The 20,114-nt window shown below is 39.1% G+C and overlaps 1 protein-coding gene across 3 annotated transcripts in view; it reads left to right on the top strand.

Moving 5' to 3' along the window:
* PIEZO1 (piezo type mechanosensitive ion channel component 1) overlaps window positions 1-20,114 on the top strand; it is a 627,492-nt gene that overhangs the window by 587,127 nt on the left and 20,251 nt on the right. For all 3 annotated transcript variants that reach the window (XM_053706596.1, XM_053705806.1, XM_053707404.1), the window contains one exon: window positions 190-312. In XM_053706596.1, coding sequence (XP_053562571.1) covers window positions 190-312 — 123 coding nt within the window. The remainder of the gene's footprint in view (window positions 1-189; window positions 313-20,114) is intronic.

Here is a 20,114-nt window from a genome sequence, read left to right as displayed (position 1 = left end):
GGATTTCTCATTCCAAGAGGCAGTAGTCCCATGTAGGACTGGTGTATTTTCCTCTGAAGCTAGCGGTTATATTTAGGGCCTTGCACTTCACAAAAAAACTATCACATGCAGACTGAGGCACTGTGTTCACAGTTTACATGTTACAATCACAATAAGTTATTTTTTTATAACATAATGTACCTGTTATAGGGATCTTTCAAAAGGAGGGACTGTTGAAAACACATTTGAGAAACACACCAAGGATCTGGAGCCTGGAAATATAGTACGGACAGAGCTGGCAGATCTACTGCGAGGAGCGAGAGACAACCCTGTGTGAGTTACTTTTGGCCAGACCACTGCTATGCTGACAATTAAGAATGCAAAATAATAATCTCCCTAAAAATGCTTCTTAAAAATGTTTTTTATTAAACATGACACATATTTATACATTCACCATTCTATAATGTACACCCAAACACAAGTAAAAAGTAAGCCTTAAAGGGACAGTACACTGTAAAATTGTTTTTATATTAATGTATTTTCAATGACTTGTTATACCAGCTGCAGAGTATAAAATGTATGAGGAATTGCATTTTCAGGTTTATTTGTGTATATGAAGTAGGTAGTTTTGTGCTTTTAAACCACAGCCTATTACAATGGGTGGAGCTTCAGGTAATATCAGATCTCATTATCTTATCACTTTGTTTACACACACTTGCTTCCTTATCTTATATTTGTCTAGAAAACCAAAGCTCAATACTTAGAGAAAAATATAATTTTATTACTTAACTACCATGCCCCCCACTGAGAGTGTAATCTCTTCTGCTAGCTGTGTTTACTTAGGCCAGTGATTTTTAACCTTTTTTTTGCCGTGACACACTTTTTTACATTAAAAAATCCTGTGGCACACCACCATCCCAAAATTTAAAAAAAAATCACACATTGTAGCCTAATACAGCATATATATATATACACATACACACAAACACACACATACTGTATGTATTGTGCTGTTATGCCATGCCTCCTACAAACTACCACTGCACTGAGAGTAAAAAACAAGCAAAGTTTAAAAAATATGTCACACTGTTGTCAGTCTGCCGTGGCACACCTGAGGATCTCTCACGGCACACTAGTGTGCCACGGCACACTGGTTGAAAAACACTGACTTAGGCTATTCAATAGAATATACTCCAGTATAGAAACGTTCAGCTATTTCAAATGCCAAAATAGGGGTAAAAGAGCTACTTGTAAACAATTAAAAACACTCCAGCAGGTAAAATTAATCATTGGGAACAATTTAAAGGGGATTTTTTTTTTGGGTGAACTGTCCCTTTAAATCAATATGCATTTTGTTTGAGTTAAAAGCATGTATAGTATTACAGTATATATTATTGGTTTGGCATAAATATAATTGGAGATGTATTTTGAAACTCAGAAACAAATTGTAGAATTGTTGGTAACTACTGTTGTGGTGCTTTGTGTGGATTACATGTGGTGGAACTGTGCTTATATTCAAAGAGTAGCTAGGGAACTGAATGAACTGTCCCTTTAAATCAATATGCATTTTCTTTGAGTTAAAAGCATGTATAGTATTACAGTATATATTATTGGTTTGGCATAAATATATTTGGAGATGTATTTTGAAACTCAGAAACAAATTGTAGAATTGTTGGTAACTACTGTTGTGGTGCTTTGTGTGGATTACATGTGGTGGAACTGTGCTTATATTCAAAGAGTAGCTAGGGGACTGAATGAACTATCTGCAGATAAGTGGATTTATTTTTTGTACACTTCTTGTGGGTACATGTTAACATGTATGCAAACAGTGAAACTTAATTATGCATAGCTTGTGATCAAACTGTAGTTCTAGTGAAGTATACCTTTCTATAAAGTAGAGAACTTCTATGAGCTCATGTGCAAAGCGATTTGAAATACCAAACAAAGCTTTAGAAGTGTTCTGCCTCTTTCTGGAGAACACACATGGGGGCCAATTTAACAATCCCCGTATGGGCCCCAATGCCTCAGGAGTTAAGAAGCAGCGGTCTGAAGACTGCTGCTCCTTAACTTGTTTGCTACCTCTGAGGCGGCGGACAGCAATCCGCCCGATCGCAAACGATCAGGTTGATTGACACCCCCTGCTAGCGGCCGATTGGCCGCGAATGTGCAGGGTGGCATTGCACAAGCATTTCTAGTGAAATGCTTGTGCAATGATAAATGCCGTCAATGTATGCTGTCGGTATTTATCAATGTTCGGTGGACATGATCCGCTACTCGCACTTTAAAAAAATCGGCCCCATGGGCTCGGTACCAAAGATATACATAGTATCTGCCATATAATACTTCCACGTGTACATAGAAGACATTCCTATGTATTTCTCAAAGGGACAGGAAACCCCAAAAATTTAATTCATGATTCTGATAGAACATACAATTTTATTTTAAACCACTTTCAAATTTAATTTTATTATAAATATGCTTCATTCTCTTGTTATCATTTGCTGAAGGAACAGCATTGCACTACTGGAAGCTAGTTGAATACATCTATTTAGCCAATCACAAGAGGCAAATGTGTGCAGGCACCAATTAGCAGCAGCTCAAACTAGTGTAGGATACAGTATCCCACAAAAGTGAGTACACCCCTCACATTTTTGAAAATATTTTATTATATATTTTCATGTGACAACACTGAGGAACTTATTTGCTACAATGTAAAGTAGTGAGTGTACAGCCTGTATAACAGTGAAAATTTGCTTTCACCTCCAAATAACTCAACACACAGCCATTAATGTCTAAACCGTTGGCAACAAAAGGGAGTACACCCATAAGTGGAAATGTCCAAATTGGGCCAAAAGTGTCAATATTTTGTGTGGCCACCATAATGTTCCAGCACTGCCTTAACCCTCTTGGGCATGGAGTTCACCAGAGCTTCACAGGTTGCCACTGGAGTCCTCTTCCATGACGACATCACAGAGCTTGTGGGTGTTAGAGACCTTGCGCTCCCCCACCTTCCATTTGAGGATGCCCCACAGATGCTCAATAGGGTTTAGGTCTGGAGACATGATTGGCCAGTCCATCACCTTTACCCTCAGCTTCTTTAGCAAGGCAGTGGTCGTCTTGGAGGTGCATTTTGGGGTCGTTATGTTGGAATACTGACCTGCGGCCCAGTCTCCGAAGGGAGGGGATCATGCTCTGCTTCAGTATGTCACAGTACATGTTGGCATTCATGGTTCCCTCAATGAACTGTAGCTCCCCAGTGCCGGCAGCACGTATGCAGGCCCAGACCATGACACTCCCACCACCATGCTTAACTGTAGGGAAGACACACTTGTCTTTGTACTCCTCACCTGGTTGCTGCCACACACGCTTGACACCATCTGAACCAAATAAGTTTATCTTATCCTTCTGGGACGACAACCTCTGGATATGACGCTGACCTGTTCTGAGTGGAACCTGTCCTGTGAAACCGCTGTTTGGTCTTGCCCACCGTGCTGCATCTCAGTTTCAGGGTCTTGGCAATCTTCTTATAGCCTAGGCCATCTTTATGTAGAGCAACAATTCTTTTTTTCATGTTGAACTTCCAGTGACCAGTATGAGAGAGTGTGAGAGCGATAACACCAAATTTAACACACCTGCTCCCCATTCACACCTGAGACCTTGTAACACTAACGAGTCACATGACACCGGGGAGGGAAAATGGCTAATTGGGCCCAATTTGGACATTTCCACTTATGGGGGTACTCACTTTTGTTGCCTACAGTTTAGACATTAATGGCTGTGTGTTGAGTTATTTTGAGGGGACAGCAAATTTACACTGTTATACAGGCTGTACACTCACTACTTTACATTGTAGCAAAGTGTCATTTCTTCAGTGTTGTCACATGAAAACATATAATAAAATATTTACAAAAATGTGAGGGGTGTACTTTTGTGGGATACTGTATGTGCATATTCATTTTAAAAAAACTCTTAAAACAAAAAAGGTTTAATGGCACCACTACAAACAAATAATGAGTCTCTTAACCATCCAAAACTAGGTCAAGTTGGCCTTAAGGTACAACATATAATTGTGGTGTGGTGCTAAGTATCATAAGCTACATTAAACTTATATTCAATAAAGAACATTGAACAAAAAGGATACTAATAAAGCATTCATAAGAGCTCTGCAATAAATTTATACTAGAGAACTGAAGATCACACAAGTTAAAAATATATCTTTATTAGAACGTATTTTAAAAAAATGGGTATAATTAAAATTAAAATGTCAGCAGGTAATTGTTTCAGTTAAATAACTGGTTTATTGTGGGTTGGTGCTGGTGGTCTGGCTAATAGGTTCCCAATAATGGACACTATTAATATCTGAATTTCTAATGGTATTGCTATAGATATTGCTACAACTACAATATTAGTATAATGACCAATTTATCAACTTTAGCATATCATTTGAAGATCCAACCTATATTTGCACAGTAAGTATTAGTGCTTATTGAGTTATTAAATTATTCATATTCATTTTCAACAATGGATACCAAGAGAACAAAAAACATTTGAAAATAGAAATGATTTTAAAAGTTTCTTAAAATTGCATGCTCTATTTCTCCTATCCCTTTTAATTGGGCAAAATAATTAAAGGGATAGTAAACCCAATTTTTTTCTACATTTAGCCACCAATCAGCAAGCGCTACCCAGGTGCTAAACCTAAAATGGTCCGGCTCCTAAGCTTTCATTCCTTCTTTTTCAACTAAAGATACAAAGAGAATGAAGAAAATTGATTATAGGGAGTCTATTTATCAAAGCGTCAAACGAAAATACGCTTGTATTCCGCGTCGTATTTGTCGCGAGATTGATCCGCCGTAGTTTTCAAGCGTCAAGATCGGCAAGAGATACCAAGAGAACGAAGAAAATTGATAATAGGGGGTCTATTTATCAAAGTGTCAAACGAGAGTTTGATCCGCCGTAGTTTTCAAGTGTCAAGATCGGCAAATGTTGAAATTTGTGACATAATATACGTCATTACAGATTTTTCGAATTTAGATTCAACTCTATTTGAACCTTTTCCAAATGTATCAAACATTTAACAGGTACGCTCGCATCTATTCCAACGCAGCATTCCTAGTTTTCAATCCGCCACCCTTCAGGTCGCGGATGCCATAGAAATGGGAGTCTGAAAACACAGAAAGCTTATGTTCGAAGCTGCAAGAGAATGAAGTATTTTACATAATAAAAGTAAATTAGAAACTCTATTAAAATTGTATACCCTTTCTAAATAAAAAAATATTATTGCTCTACATTTGGTGCACTAGTAGATATAGGGATAAAAATGAAAAATACACTACTACTTATAGATTATGCTACAAATTTGTCTCTCATTACAAAGCAAGGGGACAATATTATTTCTACACATTTGTTGAAAAGTTTCGCCCCAAACTTGCCGCACTAATAGATATAGGGATAAAAACGAAATAAATACACAACATAATGTAGCTAACTTCCTTTTTATTTTTTGGGACAAATCTATGTGCACCATGTTTAAGCCATGTAGTACAAGTCACACTCTCCACTTCACTTTTCGCACCAATTATGACGCAAACTTCTAAACAACCCTCACACTAGTGAATCTTTCAACCACTTTTGATTGGAATATGCATAATCACATGATTTATGACATCAGCCATTCTGATTCAAATATACATTTTAACCCCTTAACGACACGCGTCGTACAGGGTACGTCTTGCACAATCTGGTCTTTAAAGACCAGCGACGTACCCTGTACGACGTTGGGTTTGAAAGCGGCTGGAAGCGATCCTGATCGCTTCCAGCCGCTTTCCGGTTATTGTAGTGATGCCTTGATATCGAGGCATCACTGCAATAACATTTTTCCCCATCCGATGCAGAGAGAGCCACTCTGTGGCCCTCTCTGCACCGGACATCGATGCCGTGATCGTTGGTGGGTGGGAGCAGACGTGGGAGGCGATCGATGGCTTACCGGTGGGCGGGATTTCTGGGGGCGCGCACGGACGCGCGCGGGCGCGTGCACGGGGAGGGAGCGGGTGGGAACCGTTACACTATGGAACAGTGTGGTTTCTATTTAGAGGGAGAGAGGGGGAATAAATATGTTAATCAAAGTGATCTGGGAGGGGGTGGGGGTTTAGTCTTGGGGGGGGAAGCTACACTACAGAAAAAGTGGGAAAAAAATAAAAAAATATAAAAAAATTTTGTAAACTGGGTACTGGCAGACAGCTGCCAGTACCCAAGATCGCTCCCAATAATGTAGAGGGGGAGGGTTAGAGAGCTGTTGGGGGGGGGGGGGGGGATCAGGGAGGTTTGGGGCTAAGAGGGATCCTACACAGCAGCATATGTAAATATGCTCCCAAAAAAAAGAGAAAAAAAAAAAGATACCTTTTATTTTAGTACTGGCAGACTTTCTGCCAGTACTTAAGATGGCGGGAACAATTGTGGGGTGGGGGAGGGAAGAGAGCTGTTTGGGAGGGATCAGGGGGTCTGATGTGTCAGGTGGGAGGCTGATCTCTACACTAAAGCTAAAATTAACCCTGCAAGCTCCCTACAAGATCCCTAATTAACCCCTTCACTGCTAGCCATAATACACGTGTGATGTGCAGCGGCATTTAGCAGCCTTCTAATTACCAAAAAGCATTGCCAAAGCCATTTATGTCTGCTATTTCTGAACAAAGGGGATACCAGAGAAGCATTTACAACCATTTGTGCCATAATTGCACAAGCTGTTTGTAAATAATTTCAGTGAGAAACCTAAAATTGCGAGAAAAAAAATACGTTTTTTTTAAATTTGATCGCATTTGACGGTGAAATGGTGGCATTAAATATACCAAAATGGGCCTAGATCAATACTTTGGGTTGTCTACTACACTACACTAAAGCTAAAATTAATTCTACAAGCTCCCTACATGCTCCCTAATTAACCCCTTCACTGCTGGGCATAAAACACGTGTGGTGCGCAGTGGCATTTAGCAGCCTTCTAATTACCAAAAAGCAACGCCAAAGCCATATAAGTCTGCTATTTCTGAACAAAGGGGATCCCAGAGAAGCACTTACAACCATTTATGCCATAATTGCACAAGTTGTTTGTAAATAATTTCTGTGAGAAACCTAAAGTTTGTGAAAAAGTGAACATTTTTTTTTATTTGATCGCATTTGGCGGTGAAATGGTGGCATGAAATATACCAAAATGGGCCTAGATCAATACTTTAGGATGTCTTCTAAAAAAATATATACATGTCAAGGGATATTTAGGTATTCCTGACAGATATCAGGGTTCCAATGTAAATAGCGCTCATTTTGAAAAAAAAGTGGTTTTGAAATAGCAAAGTGCTACTTGTATTTATTGCCCTATAACTTGAAAATAAAGCAAAGAACATGTTAACATTGGGTATTTCTAAACTCAGGACAAATTTTAGAAACTATTTAGCATGGTTGTTTTTTGGTGGTTGTAGATGTGTAACAGATTTTGGGGGTCAAAGTTAGAAAAAGTGTGTTTTTTTCCATTTTTTCCTCATATTTTATAATATTTTTAATAGTAAATTATAAGATATGATGAAAATAATGGTATCTTTAGAAAGTCCATTTAGTGGCGAGAAAAACGGTATATAATATGTGTGGGTACAGTAAATGAGTAAGAGGAAAATTACAGCTAAACACAAACACCGCAGAAATGTAAAAATAGCCCTGGTCCTTAAGGGAAAGAAATTGAAAAATGGCCTTGTCCTTAAGGGGTTAAACTATCACTAATGAATCATATTGCTTGATACTTGTGTCATTGATAACTCATCAGAACTTGTAAGTGCCATTTTGTTACATTGTGTATTATACTTTGAAAGTATGTATATGTCAATTTAGAATTAAAGGCCCAGTAAACCTAAAAAATGTTATATAATTCTGCACATAGTGCAGAATTATATAACATTATATTAGCGTTAGCTTTATAGAACATAATATTCTGTGTGAATTTTTATAAAAAAAGACTGTTTTTCAGACCCGCTCTCTGTGCTCTTCTGAGCGGGTCTGTTTTTATCACAGAGCGCATCTGGCCAGCTGTCTAGTCACAGCCCGGCCAGACTGCGCCATTACACTCAGTGCAGCTCGCTCCTGCTCTGTCTGACAGCAGGAGCGAGCTGCATTAAGTGGAATGGCGCGGTCGGGCCGAGCTGTGACTAGACAGCTGGCCAGATGCGCTCTGTGATAAAAACAGACCCACTCAGAAGAGCACAGAGAGTGGGTCTGAAAAACAGTCTTTTTTTTATAAAAATTCACAGGGAATATTAGGTTATATAAATCTAGCACTAATTTTATGTTATATAATTCTGCACTATGTGCAGAATTATATAACATTATTTTTTAGGTTTACTGGCCCTTTAAAGATAAACATTGATGCTGACATTAGGACACACAGTGTAATATTTTAGACAAGAATTTTAAAATTCGAATTGATGTTTGATTCAATATAATCTTAAAGTGAAGGTAAACTTTGATGAATGAAAGCCCGTTTTTTAAAAATACTATTAAAAACAGGGGCACTTTCATTCATCAAAGTTTACAAAGCAGCCGTTTTGATATAAAACTTACCTTTTTTCCTTTCACAGCCAGAGCAGCTTCCCCCTCCTGGAAATCCTCTCTTCACACGTCAACAATGACTAATCCGGCTTCCTCCAATCATAGCATGGCCTCGGGCAATGACTACCCTGGGGGGGAAAGCCGTGATTGGTGGAAGCCGGATTAGTCATTGCTGACGTGTGAAGAGAGGATTTCTAGGAGGGGGAAGCTGCTCTGGCTCTGAAAAGAAAAAAGGTAAGTTTTTAATCAAAACGGCTCCTTTCTCCTACATTGGTGTGTCCGGTCCACGGCTTCATCCCTACTTGTGGGATATTCTCATTCCCTACAGGAAGTGGCAAAGAGAACACACAGCAGAGCTGTCCATATAGCTCCCCCTCTGGCTCCGCCCCCCACTCATTCTCTTTTCCGCTCTGAACAAGAAGCATCTCCCCGGGGGTGGTAAAGAGTATGTGGTGTTAGTTGTAGTTTTTTATTTCTTCTATCAAGAGTTTGTTATTTTAAAATAGTGCCGGTTTGTACTATTTACTCTACAGCAGAAAGTGATGAAGATTTCTGTTGAGAGGAGTATGATTTTAGCACCAGTAACTAAAATCCATTGCTGTTCCCATGCAGGACTGTTGAAACCAGAGAACATCAGTTGGGGGGAACAGTTTGCAGGCTTAACTGCTTCAGGTATGATTAGTCATTTTTCTAACAAGACCATGTAATGCTAGAAGACTGTCAGAAATTCCCTCTGGGATAGGTAAGCCATTTTTTCTTAGACTCTGTATAAAATGATGGCTTATATTTAGGGCTCTATGCTGGTTGACACTATTGTGGGCTTTAAAATCGATTGCTTTTTAGCATGTTTTTCACTATAAATAAGGTGTTTTTGCAGACTTTAAAACACTTTTGGGGTTTAATTTCGGCCTGGCACTTATTTGGACACCTAAATCTAGTCAGAAAGGCCCCTCCACTCTGGAATGAAGAGGGAGGAGGCCTCATTTTCAGGCCTCAATTGTGCAGTTGATTTTGCCTAGGCAGTCCATGCAGCTTCATGTGGGGCATCAGAAAGGACTCCAGAGAGGCTTATTTCCTACTAAAATAATCCCTAAGAAAGGTAAAGGCTACAGGGGAAGCTGGAGGCTAGTTCTGTAGTGTGTTAACCGGTTAATAACTGTTATTAGCTCCGGTTTGGGCATTAAGGGGTTAATTGGTCTGAAACTTTGTGTGCAATCTTGTCAAAGCATTAAGGCTCTGTGGTTAAAATATCATTAAAATCGGATGTTTATTTCATGTTTTTTTGATGTTTCAGTAATAATGTGTGCTCTTTTATTATTTAAAGAGACAGTAACGTTTTTGTCAAAAATAATTTTTATTGCATTGTAGTTCTGTTTAAGCCTGTCAAACATGTCTGAATCTTCAGATAGACTATGTTCTGTATGTCCAAAGGCCAAGGTGGTTCCCCCATTAAATTTATGTGTGCAGTGTGCCATAGCGTCCAACCAGCTTAAGGACAGTACAATCACACTTAAAAATATAGCCCAAGATGATTCTTTAGCTGAAGGTAGTGAAGATAGTCTTGCTTTCCTCTCCTTCTGTGTCAACACCAGCTATGCCTGCGCAGGCGATGCCCAGTACATCTAGCGCACCAATTGCGATTACTATGCAACAATTAGCATTTTTTATCCAAACTGCCAGCCTTTCCTAGGAAGCGTGATTGCTCTGTTTTAAACACAGACAATGAGCAAGCAGACGCAGAGGATAATTTATCTGTAGTGCCCTCACATCAAGCTGACTTGGCGGTGAGGGAGGGCCTGTCTGAGGGAGAAATTTCTGACAGGAAAAGTTTCTCAGCAGGCAGAGCCTGATACCATAACATTTAAATTTAAGCTAGAACACCTCCGCACCCTACTTAAGGAGGTCCTAGCTCCACTTGATGATTGTGATCCTTTGGTGATCCCAGAAAAATTGTGTAAAATGGACAATTTCCTAGAGGTTCCAGTACACACTGATGCGTTTGCGATACCTAAGATGGCGGATATAGTGACTAAGGAGTAGGAGAAGCCAGGTGTTCCTTTTGTTCCCCCTCCTATATTTAAGAAAATGTTCCCCATTGTTGACCCCAGAAGGGACGCATGGCAGACGGTCCCTAAGGTAGAGGAGGCAGTTTCAACGTTAGCTAAGCGCACAACTATTCCAATAGAGGACAGTTGCGCTTTCAAAGATACTATGGATAAAAAATTAGAAGTATTGCTTAATAAAATTTTTGTTCAGCAAGGTTTCCTTCTTCAACCAATTTCGTGCATTATTCCTGTCACCACGGCGGCGTCTTTTTGGTTTGATGAACTAGAAAACTTGCTCCAGAAGGAGACTCCATATGATGAAGTCATGGACAGAATTCACGCACTGAAGTTGACTAATTCCTTTATTTTAGATGCCGCTTTTCAATTGGCTAAAGCAGCGAAAAATTCAGGTTTTGCAATAGTGGCGCGCAGGGCACTTTGGCTAAAATCTTGGTCGGCGGATGTGTCGTCCAAAACAAAATTGCTTACTATTCCTTTCAAGGGTAAGACCCTATTTGGGCCAGAATTGAAAGAGATTATTTCAGACATCACTGGGGGAAAGGGCCATGCCCTTCCACAGGAAAGACCTTTCAAAGCCAAAAATAAGTCAAATTTTCGTTCCTTTCACAATTTCAGGAACGGACCGGCTCCTAGCTCTACAGCCTCTAGACAAGAGGGTAACACTTCCCAGCCCAAACCAGCATGGAAACCATTGCAAGGCTGGAACAAGGGGAAACAGGCCAAGAAGCCTGCTGCTGCTACCAAATCAGCATGAAAGGATAGCCCCCGATCCGGGACTGGATCTGGTAGGGGGCAGACCCTCTCTCTTTGCTCAGGCTTGGGCAAGAGATGTCCTAGACCCCTGGGCTTTAGAGATTGTCTCTCAGGGGTATCTCCTAGAATTCAAGGACCTTCCTCCAAAGGGAAGGTTTCCCATGTCTCGCTTGTCTTTAGACCAGACAAAGAGACAGGCATTCTTACATTGCGTAGAAGACCTTTTAAAAATGGGAGTGATACACCCAGTTCCAAAAGCAGAACAAGGACTGGGTTTTTACTCAAACCTGTTTGTAGTTCCCAAAAAGGAGGGAACGTTCAGGCCAATTCTGGACTTAAAGATCCTAAACAAATTCCTCAGAGTTCCATCATTCAAAATGGAAACAATTCGAACAATTTTACCAATGATCCAGGAGGGTCAATACATGACTACCGTGGACCTAAAGGATGCATACCTGCATATTCCGATCCACAAAGTTCACCAAGAATTTTTACAAATTTTTACAAATTTTTACAAAGGTGTTAGGATCCCTTCTAGCATTGCGGTAGCACCTTACCTAGACGACATCTTAATTCAGGCGTCGTCCTTCCACAAAGCGAAGGCTCATATGGATATTGTTCTAGCCTTTCTAAAGTCTAACGGGTGGAAGGTGAACGTAGAAAAAAGTTCTCTGTCCCCGGTCACAAGGGTTCCCTTCCTGGGAACAATAATAGACTGGGTAGAAATTAAAATCTTTCTGACGGAAGTCAGGAAGTCAAAACTTTCAAATGCTTGTCGAGTTCTTCATGCCATTCCTCAGCCTTCTGTGGCTCAGTGCATGGAGGTAATCGGTCTAATGGTTGCGGCAATGGACATAGTCGCTTTTGCCAGAATTCATCTAAGACCATTGCAACTGTTCATGCTCAAGCAGTGGAATGGGGATTATGCAGATTTGTCTCCCCAGATACAAATGGACCAGAAAACCAGAGACTCGCTCCTCTGGTGGTTGTCTCAGGATCACCTGTCTCAGGGAATGAGTTTCCGCAGACCAGAGTGGATCATTGTCACTAGCGACGCCAGTCTCTTAGGATGGGGCGCGGTCTGGGACACCCTGAAAGCTCAGGGTCTATGGTCTTGGGAAGAATCTCTTCTCCCGATAAACATTTTGGAACTGAGAGCGATATTCAATGCGCTCCTGGCTTGGCCTCAACTAGCGGAGGCCAAATTCATAAGATTTCAGTCGGACATCATGACGACTGTAGCGTACATCAATCATCAGGGAGGAACAAAGAGTTCCCTGGCGATGAGAGACTGCTGGACGGCAGCCTCCTGAACGAATGGGCTTTCAAGAACGAGGCTTCTGTTGAACAGATCTGTATGGCAGCGACTTGGTCTTCACTGCATACATTTGCAAAATTTTACAAATTCGATACTTTTGCTTCTTCGGAGGCTATTTTTGGGAGAAAGGTTTTCCAAGCAGTGGTGCCTTCCGTTTAGGTTACCTGACTTGTTCCCTCCCTTCATCCGTGTCCTAAAGCTTTGGTATTGGTTCCCACAAGTAAGGATGAAGCCGTGGACCGGACACACCAATGTAGGAGAACACAGAATTTATGTTTACCTGATAAATTTCTTTCTCCTACGGTGTGTCCGGTCCACGGCCCGCCCTGGCATTTAGTCAGGTTTAAAATTTTTATTTTTTTGTACACTACAGTCACCACTGCACCCTATGGTTCTCCTTTTTCTCCTAACCGTCGGTCGAATGACTGGGGGCGGAGCCAGAGGGGGAGCTATATGGACAGCTCTGCTGTGTGTTCTCTTTGCCACTTCCTGTAGGGAATGAGAATATCCCACAAGTAAGGATGAAGCCGTGGACCGGACACACCGTAGGAGAAAGAAATTTGTCAGGTAAACATAAATTCTGTTTTATAAACTTTGATGAATGAAAGTGCCCCTGTTTTTAATAGTATTTTTTAAAAAACGGGCTTTCATTCACCAAAGTTTACCTTCACTTTAAGCTGATAGCTCAAAGGGATAGCCCACCTAACATTAAACTGTCATGATTCAGATACAGCAGAAATTAAAATCACCTCTTTACTGTCATTCTATTTTCAGTGTATTTCTTCCTTCTCTTGAATTTCTTTTTCAGTAAGAAATGTCATTTTATATGCCAGCCCATTTTATAACACCTGTGAAGGGGTGGTTTTTAAAACTATATTGCAATCAGGAGGGGTTACACAGGTACAGAGAGAAAACTGGCCCAGCTCTTCAAATATTAATTGATTGCAAATAAATACATATGATAGCCTGATTACATGTTATATTTGCAATTATGTCTGCTCTGAATAATAATAAATTTACACTAGTATTGACGCCGGCGAATGCACTGAGATTAACGCATTTGTTGAAAAGTTTTGCCCCAAACTTGTCGCACTAATAGATATAGAGATAAAAACGAAATAAATACACAACATAATGTAGCTAACTTCCTTTTTATTTTTGGGGACAAATCTATGTGCACCATGTTTAAGCCATGTAATACAAGTCACACTCTCCACTTCACTTTTCGCACCAATTATGACGCAAACTTCTAAACAACCCTCACACTAGTGAATCTTTCAACCACTTTTGATTGGAATATGCATAATCACATGATTTATGACATCAGCCATTCTGATTCAAATATACATTTTAAACTATCACTAATGAATCATATTGCTTGATACTTGTGTCATTGATAACTCATCAGAACTTGTAAGTGCCATTTTGTTACATTGTGTATTATACTTTGAAAGTATGTATATGTCAATTTAGAATTAAAGGGCCAGTAAACCTAAAAAATGTTATATAATTCTGCACATAGTGCAGAATTATATAACATTATATTAGCGTTAGCTTTATAGAACATAATATTCTCTGTGAATTTTTATAAAAAAAGACTGTTTTTCAGACCCGCTCTCTGTTCTCTTCTGAGCGGGTCTGTTTTTATCACAGAGCGCATCTGGCCAGCTGTCTAGTCACAGCCCGGCCAAACTGCGCCATTACACTCAGTGCAGCTCGCTCCTGCTCTGTCTGACAGCAGGAGCGAGCTGCATTAAGTGGAATGGCGCGGTCGGGCCGAGCTGTGACTAGACAGCTGGCCAGATGCGCTCTGTGATAAAAACAGACCCACTCAGAAGAGCACAGAGAGCGGGTCTGAAAAACAGTCTTTTTTTATAAAAATTCACAGGGAATATTAGGTTATATAAATCTAGCACTAATTTTATGTTATATAATTCTGCACTATGTGCAGAATTATATAACATTATTTTTTGGTTTACTGGCCCTTTAAAGATAAACATTGATGCTGACATTAGGACACACAGTGTAATATTTTAGACAAGAATTTTAAAATTCAAATTGATGTTTGATTCAATATAATCTTAAAGTGAAGGTAAACTTTGATGAATGAAAGCCCGTTTTTTAAAAATACTATTAAAAACAGGGGCACTTTCATTCATCAAAGTTTACAAAGCAGCCATTTTGATATAAAACTTACCTTTTTTCCTTTCACAGCCAGAGCAGCTTCCCCCTCCTGGAAATCCTCTCTTCACACGTCAACAATGACTAATCCGGCTTCCTCCAATCATAGCATGGCCTCAGGCAATGACTACCCTGGGGGGGAAAGCCGTGATTGGAGGAAGCCGGATTAGTCATTGCTGACGTGTGAAGAGAGGATTTCTAGGAGGGGGAAGCTACTCTGGCTCTGAAAAGAAAAAAAGGTAAGTTTTTAATCAAAACGGCTCCTTTATAAACTTTGATGAATGAAAGTGCCCCTGTTTTTAATAGGATTTTTTAAAAAACGGGCTTTCATTCACCAAAGTTTACCTTCACTTTAAGCTGATAGCTCAAAGGGATAGCCCACCTAACATTAAACTGTCATGATTCAGATACAGCAGAAATTAAAATCACCTCTTTACTGTCATTCTATTTTCAGTGTATTTCTTCCTTCTCTTGAATTTCTTTTTCAGTAAGAAATGTCATTTTATATGCCAGCCCATTTTATAACACCTGTGAAGAGGTGGTTTTTAAAACTATATTGCAATCAGGAGGGGTTACACGGGTACAGAGAGAAAACTGGCCCAGCTCTTCAAATATTAATTGATTGCAAAAAAATACATATGATAGCATGATTACATGTTATATTTGCAATTATGTCTGCTCTGAATAATAATAAATTTACACTATATACATATAGTGATATAAATAAACAAAGATATGAAAGACAACATTGTTTAGAACAAAAAAAGGGATCATGACTTCTAGAAATACAAATACACATTAATTTATGTGAAAGCATCATATAACAGATTTTTTTGTATAACAAATCAATATAACAATAACTTTCTAGGAGATATTGTTTGTTGAGGTATAAATCTAGCTATTTCTTGCACATTAACAGAGGAAAAATAAAAGATTAGCTTTTAGAGAAATGTGCTTGTTCATGGAAAGTAATGAAATGGTATAAATAAAGTTGGGAAAAACCAGAATAACCGCGTCATTGATGACTGTTAGCTAACAACAGTCAGATGCTCTTCGCACCGTACTTGACGCGCGTGTTTTTGACAGCTTTTTTGATAAATAAGGGGGTCGTATTCAGATCTGCGGCAGCGATGTCTGGCGAGCGTATTGACGCCGGCGAATGCACTGAGATTAACGCTTTGATAAATAGACCCCCTAGGAGTAAATTAGAAAATTGCTTAAAATTGCATGCTCTATCTGAATCATGAAAGAAAAAACTTGGGTTCAGTGTCCCTTTCTGGTGAAAGGGCAGTATACTCCTTAAAACTGCTTCATACAAGTAGAAAATTAGAAAAGGATTGCCAAGTAAAAGCTCCCACTAATGACAAAATGTTAATAATATCAAAGATAATTTAAGATTCATTGAAAAGGGAAGATGCTGTTGCAATTTTATACAACTTTACAATTTACTTATGCTGTTTAATTTGTTAAATTCTCTAAAGGCATACCAAGGTAGACTGAGGAGAAGGAATTTACTACTAGGTACTAGCTCGGGATTGGTGGCTGTATATATATATATATATATATATATATATATATATATATATATGCCTCTTGTCAATGGCTCACCTGATGTGTTCAGGTAGCTCAAAGTAATTCATTTCTGTTCCTTCAACAAAGGATACCAAGGAATGTAAACAAATTTGATAATTAAAGCAAATTTAAAAAGGTTAAAATTGTGTGCTCTATTTGAATCATGAAAATTTAATTTTGACTTTACTGTCCCTTTAAAGACTGGGCTGCTGTTTTATAGCCAGAATAAATAAATAAATAAATAAAATAGCCTTCCCCTGAAGAAGTAATGAAATGGCAAAAACCTTAACGTCCAAAAAATTAGTAGCTAAACCTTTTGTCTTGAAGAAAAATCCAACATTTGTGTAATGAGAATACCCAGTAGAGTTTCTTCTCTTTCATCACCCAACCTCTGAGGTAGACTTTATAGTCCAAAAAATTAGAAGGCACTCACCGGGTCTTGCTTGTTTAAAGGGATGAAACGCTTGGAACAAAAATATACCAGAGACTGCACAATAAATAGAGTAGTGGGTTATGGTAGGCGGCAGAGGAGCTATTGTGGGGGCTGTTAACTATGCAACTTGTAGCATGTGTGTGAGCAGTAGTATGTACCAGTAGCAATCATATACATACAGCTGTGGGTTAAACCAGTAATCACAAATTATAGTAGAAAGCGAGTGGGGTTTGATTACCTGCCCAAAAAAACGCTATACATGTGATTGGTAGTTGAACAGTCCCTTGTCAAAGCTGTATGGTATATACTAATACAAAGCTGTCGTGAGGTATCCCACCTTTCGGTATGTGTGTGAAAACCAATTATACATCAGAGATGAGAACAGAGTTAGCAGAGGAAAAACACACAGACTATGCTGACCAGGCAGCAATTAAGTGTGTACCTCGTATAAGGTATCTTCTTAGGAGATGTTATACACACACAACCGTCAAGCCAACGATGTCTTTACACAGCTATCAATTCTAGCAACACTCACACTTAGGCGTGATCGTCCAGCGTGTTGCCAGAGAGCTGCTTCAGCTCGCCGTCCCGGCGTCCTCACCGATCCTCCTAGCTGCACACACACGCTATCCGGCCCCTAAGCTCCTCCCTCTAACGTCCGGTATCGAAGGCTCCTATGTCAGCTCCCTTGGGGTGTACAGGAACGTAGTGCAATGAGATGGAGTCCCAGAACTCCACAGGGAAAAATAAAAAATAAAATGTTCCAAAAACCCTCTTGCAAATAACTTTGTGGTTGTGACACTTAGGTCAAATTAAAAAGGTACTTTATTGAAAGGTAATCCATGAACAAACAGCAGGACTCCAAAGGTTAAAAAATGGTGAAACAAAGTTTGACCGGTTTCGGTCCTCAGACCGTAGTCATAAACTAAAATCATGCAGCATGTGCACGCTACTTAAAACAAGTAATCACCTCTCATTGGAGGAGCTCAACACACCCTTTCTTAACCCTTTAATTACTTGGCTGAAAAAATAATAACATATTGGTTACTTCTCACCCCAATTGTTAGTGTATTAATCATACATGTGGAAATAGAACCATACAGTAGAACTTCACACATGTATGTAATTGAGGAGTGCGTATATACACTTGTGTTAAATCTCATAATCATGGAAACACTACAACTATGATATATCTCGTATGGAGTATATTATGTAATCAAAAATATATAAACTGTGTTTCAAAATGTATATGAGTGTAACACATGAACATGTATACCGATAAGATGGCAACTCTTATATATATATATATACAGGTGGCCCTCGTTTTACAACGGTTCAATTTACACCGTTTCAGAATAACAACCTTTTTTTCCAGTCATGCGACTGCTATTGAAAAGCATTGAGAAGCAGTGCATTTATTAAAATAGCCAGTTGGTGGAGCTGTCCGCTTGTGTTGCAGCAAAGCCAAGTAAGCTGAAATTAATCAGTTTAACCAGACCTGAGCTATCGAGCAGATTTCAAAGGAACAAGATCTTCCTGTCTATAAATCAGTCCAGATTGGAATGCATAGAAAGAACTGTTTGCAGAAAAATGCAAGTGAAGTCTGTGTTGTGTGATTATTTTATTAGGTTTATAATGCTGTTTAGCAAAATTTTTTGTTCATTTAACTTAGTTTAATTATATATTCTGTGTTGTGTGATTATTTTATTAGGTTTATAATGCTGTTTAGCATTTAAAGTCTTCATTTCAAAGCTTTAAAAATAATGTATTAGGTGTTATTTATGACAATTTTGAGAGGGGTTTGGAACCTAACTCCCTCACTTCCCATTGACTTACATTATAAACTGGGTTTCAATTTACAACGGTTTCGATTTACAACCATTCCTTCTAGAACCTAACCCCGGCGTAAACTGAGGGCTACCTGTATATGCATACTGTAGTATGCAACATACATAATTTAGGATATGTATAAGGACTAGCAAATCAACTATGTATAACGCTAGCATCAAAGAGATTTGATCAATATAATCCCAAAATACAAAAATGCATATAAATACATACAAGTGATAGCAGAAAAGACAAGTTTGGGAAATGAAAATACAAAAGTACAAAATTGCATAACATGATGAGCAATAACCCCAGGTCAAAATAACCCTGTATAAACATCCGCTGATCAGGGGTGATTAGTCTGATATACTTTACATCAACATATTGACATAATAGCTGAAAAAACATCATATCATCACAAAGGTTCATAATTAGAAAGATAAACTGGAGATGAGTATATAAATGCATATACAAGAAATAGTGTACAAAATACAATGTAGAGAAGATACCGACATTAGATGTAATAAAACTTCTAGGTAAAAGCAATGCTCAACGGTGATACCTGCATACTCTCTATACCAACAGCAATACCAACAATATTTTTCTGTTTAAAGGGATACTAACCCCAAATTTTTTCTTTCATGATTCAGATAGAGCATGCAATTTTAAAGGGACAGTCAAGTCCAAAAAAAGCTTTCATGTTTCAAATAGTTAAAACATAAGCATTTCACTGTGCTGTCTGCGCTCCTCCCGCGGTCCTGTGAAGTGAACGGAGCCCGGCACAGTGGAGAGTGGGCGGGGGACACACCCCTGTTGAAGTTATCCAATCAGGTAGGCAGTCTCTTCAGGCGTGTCAGCCACACACGCCAAAAATAGAAATAGAATATTAGGTGCAAAGAAGGCGCTCTGATAGAAGGGAAAGTTATAATGAAGGCGCTGTAAAAAGCGCTGTGTACAAAGTGACGAATTCCAGGCAGCAAGGTAAAAAGTAAAGATCAACTTTTATTCCAAAAGGTTAAAAAGGACAAAACCAGGATGTCCTGTACAGAGCCAGCAATAGCTCTAACAACCAGGCAAGTGAGCAGATCCCCACGCAGACATGTTTCGTGCACCAGGTGCACTTGTTCACTGCTTACCTGGGGATCAGCTCATCCGCCCCTTTAAGGCTGAGCTAGATCATGACATCACAATGATAAAGTACCTGATTGGATACCTATATCCACAACATAAGCAAACAAGTTTTTCAACAACTTCAAACATTTTCAAAAAGTATATATTGACAATGGATAAATCCTATGATAAATTGCATATGAATGGTCTTCCTATTTTGCTAAGGAAAATATTTAGAGCTTAATAAAATCATAGGATTTCCACATAGTGTAAGCTATTCACAAATGAG

The sequence above is a fragment of the Bombina bombina genome, chromosome 1 (genome assembly GCF_027579735.1).
Source record: "Bombina bombina isolate aBomBom1 chromosome 1, aBomBom1.pri, whole genome shotgun sequence".
NCBI classification, from domain to species: Eukaryota; Metazoa; Chordata; class Amphibia; order Anura; family Bombinatoridae; genus Bombina; species Bombina bombina.
This window is presented reverse-complemented; position numbering and strand designations above follow the sequence as displayed.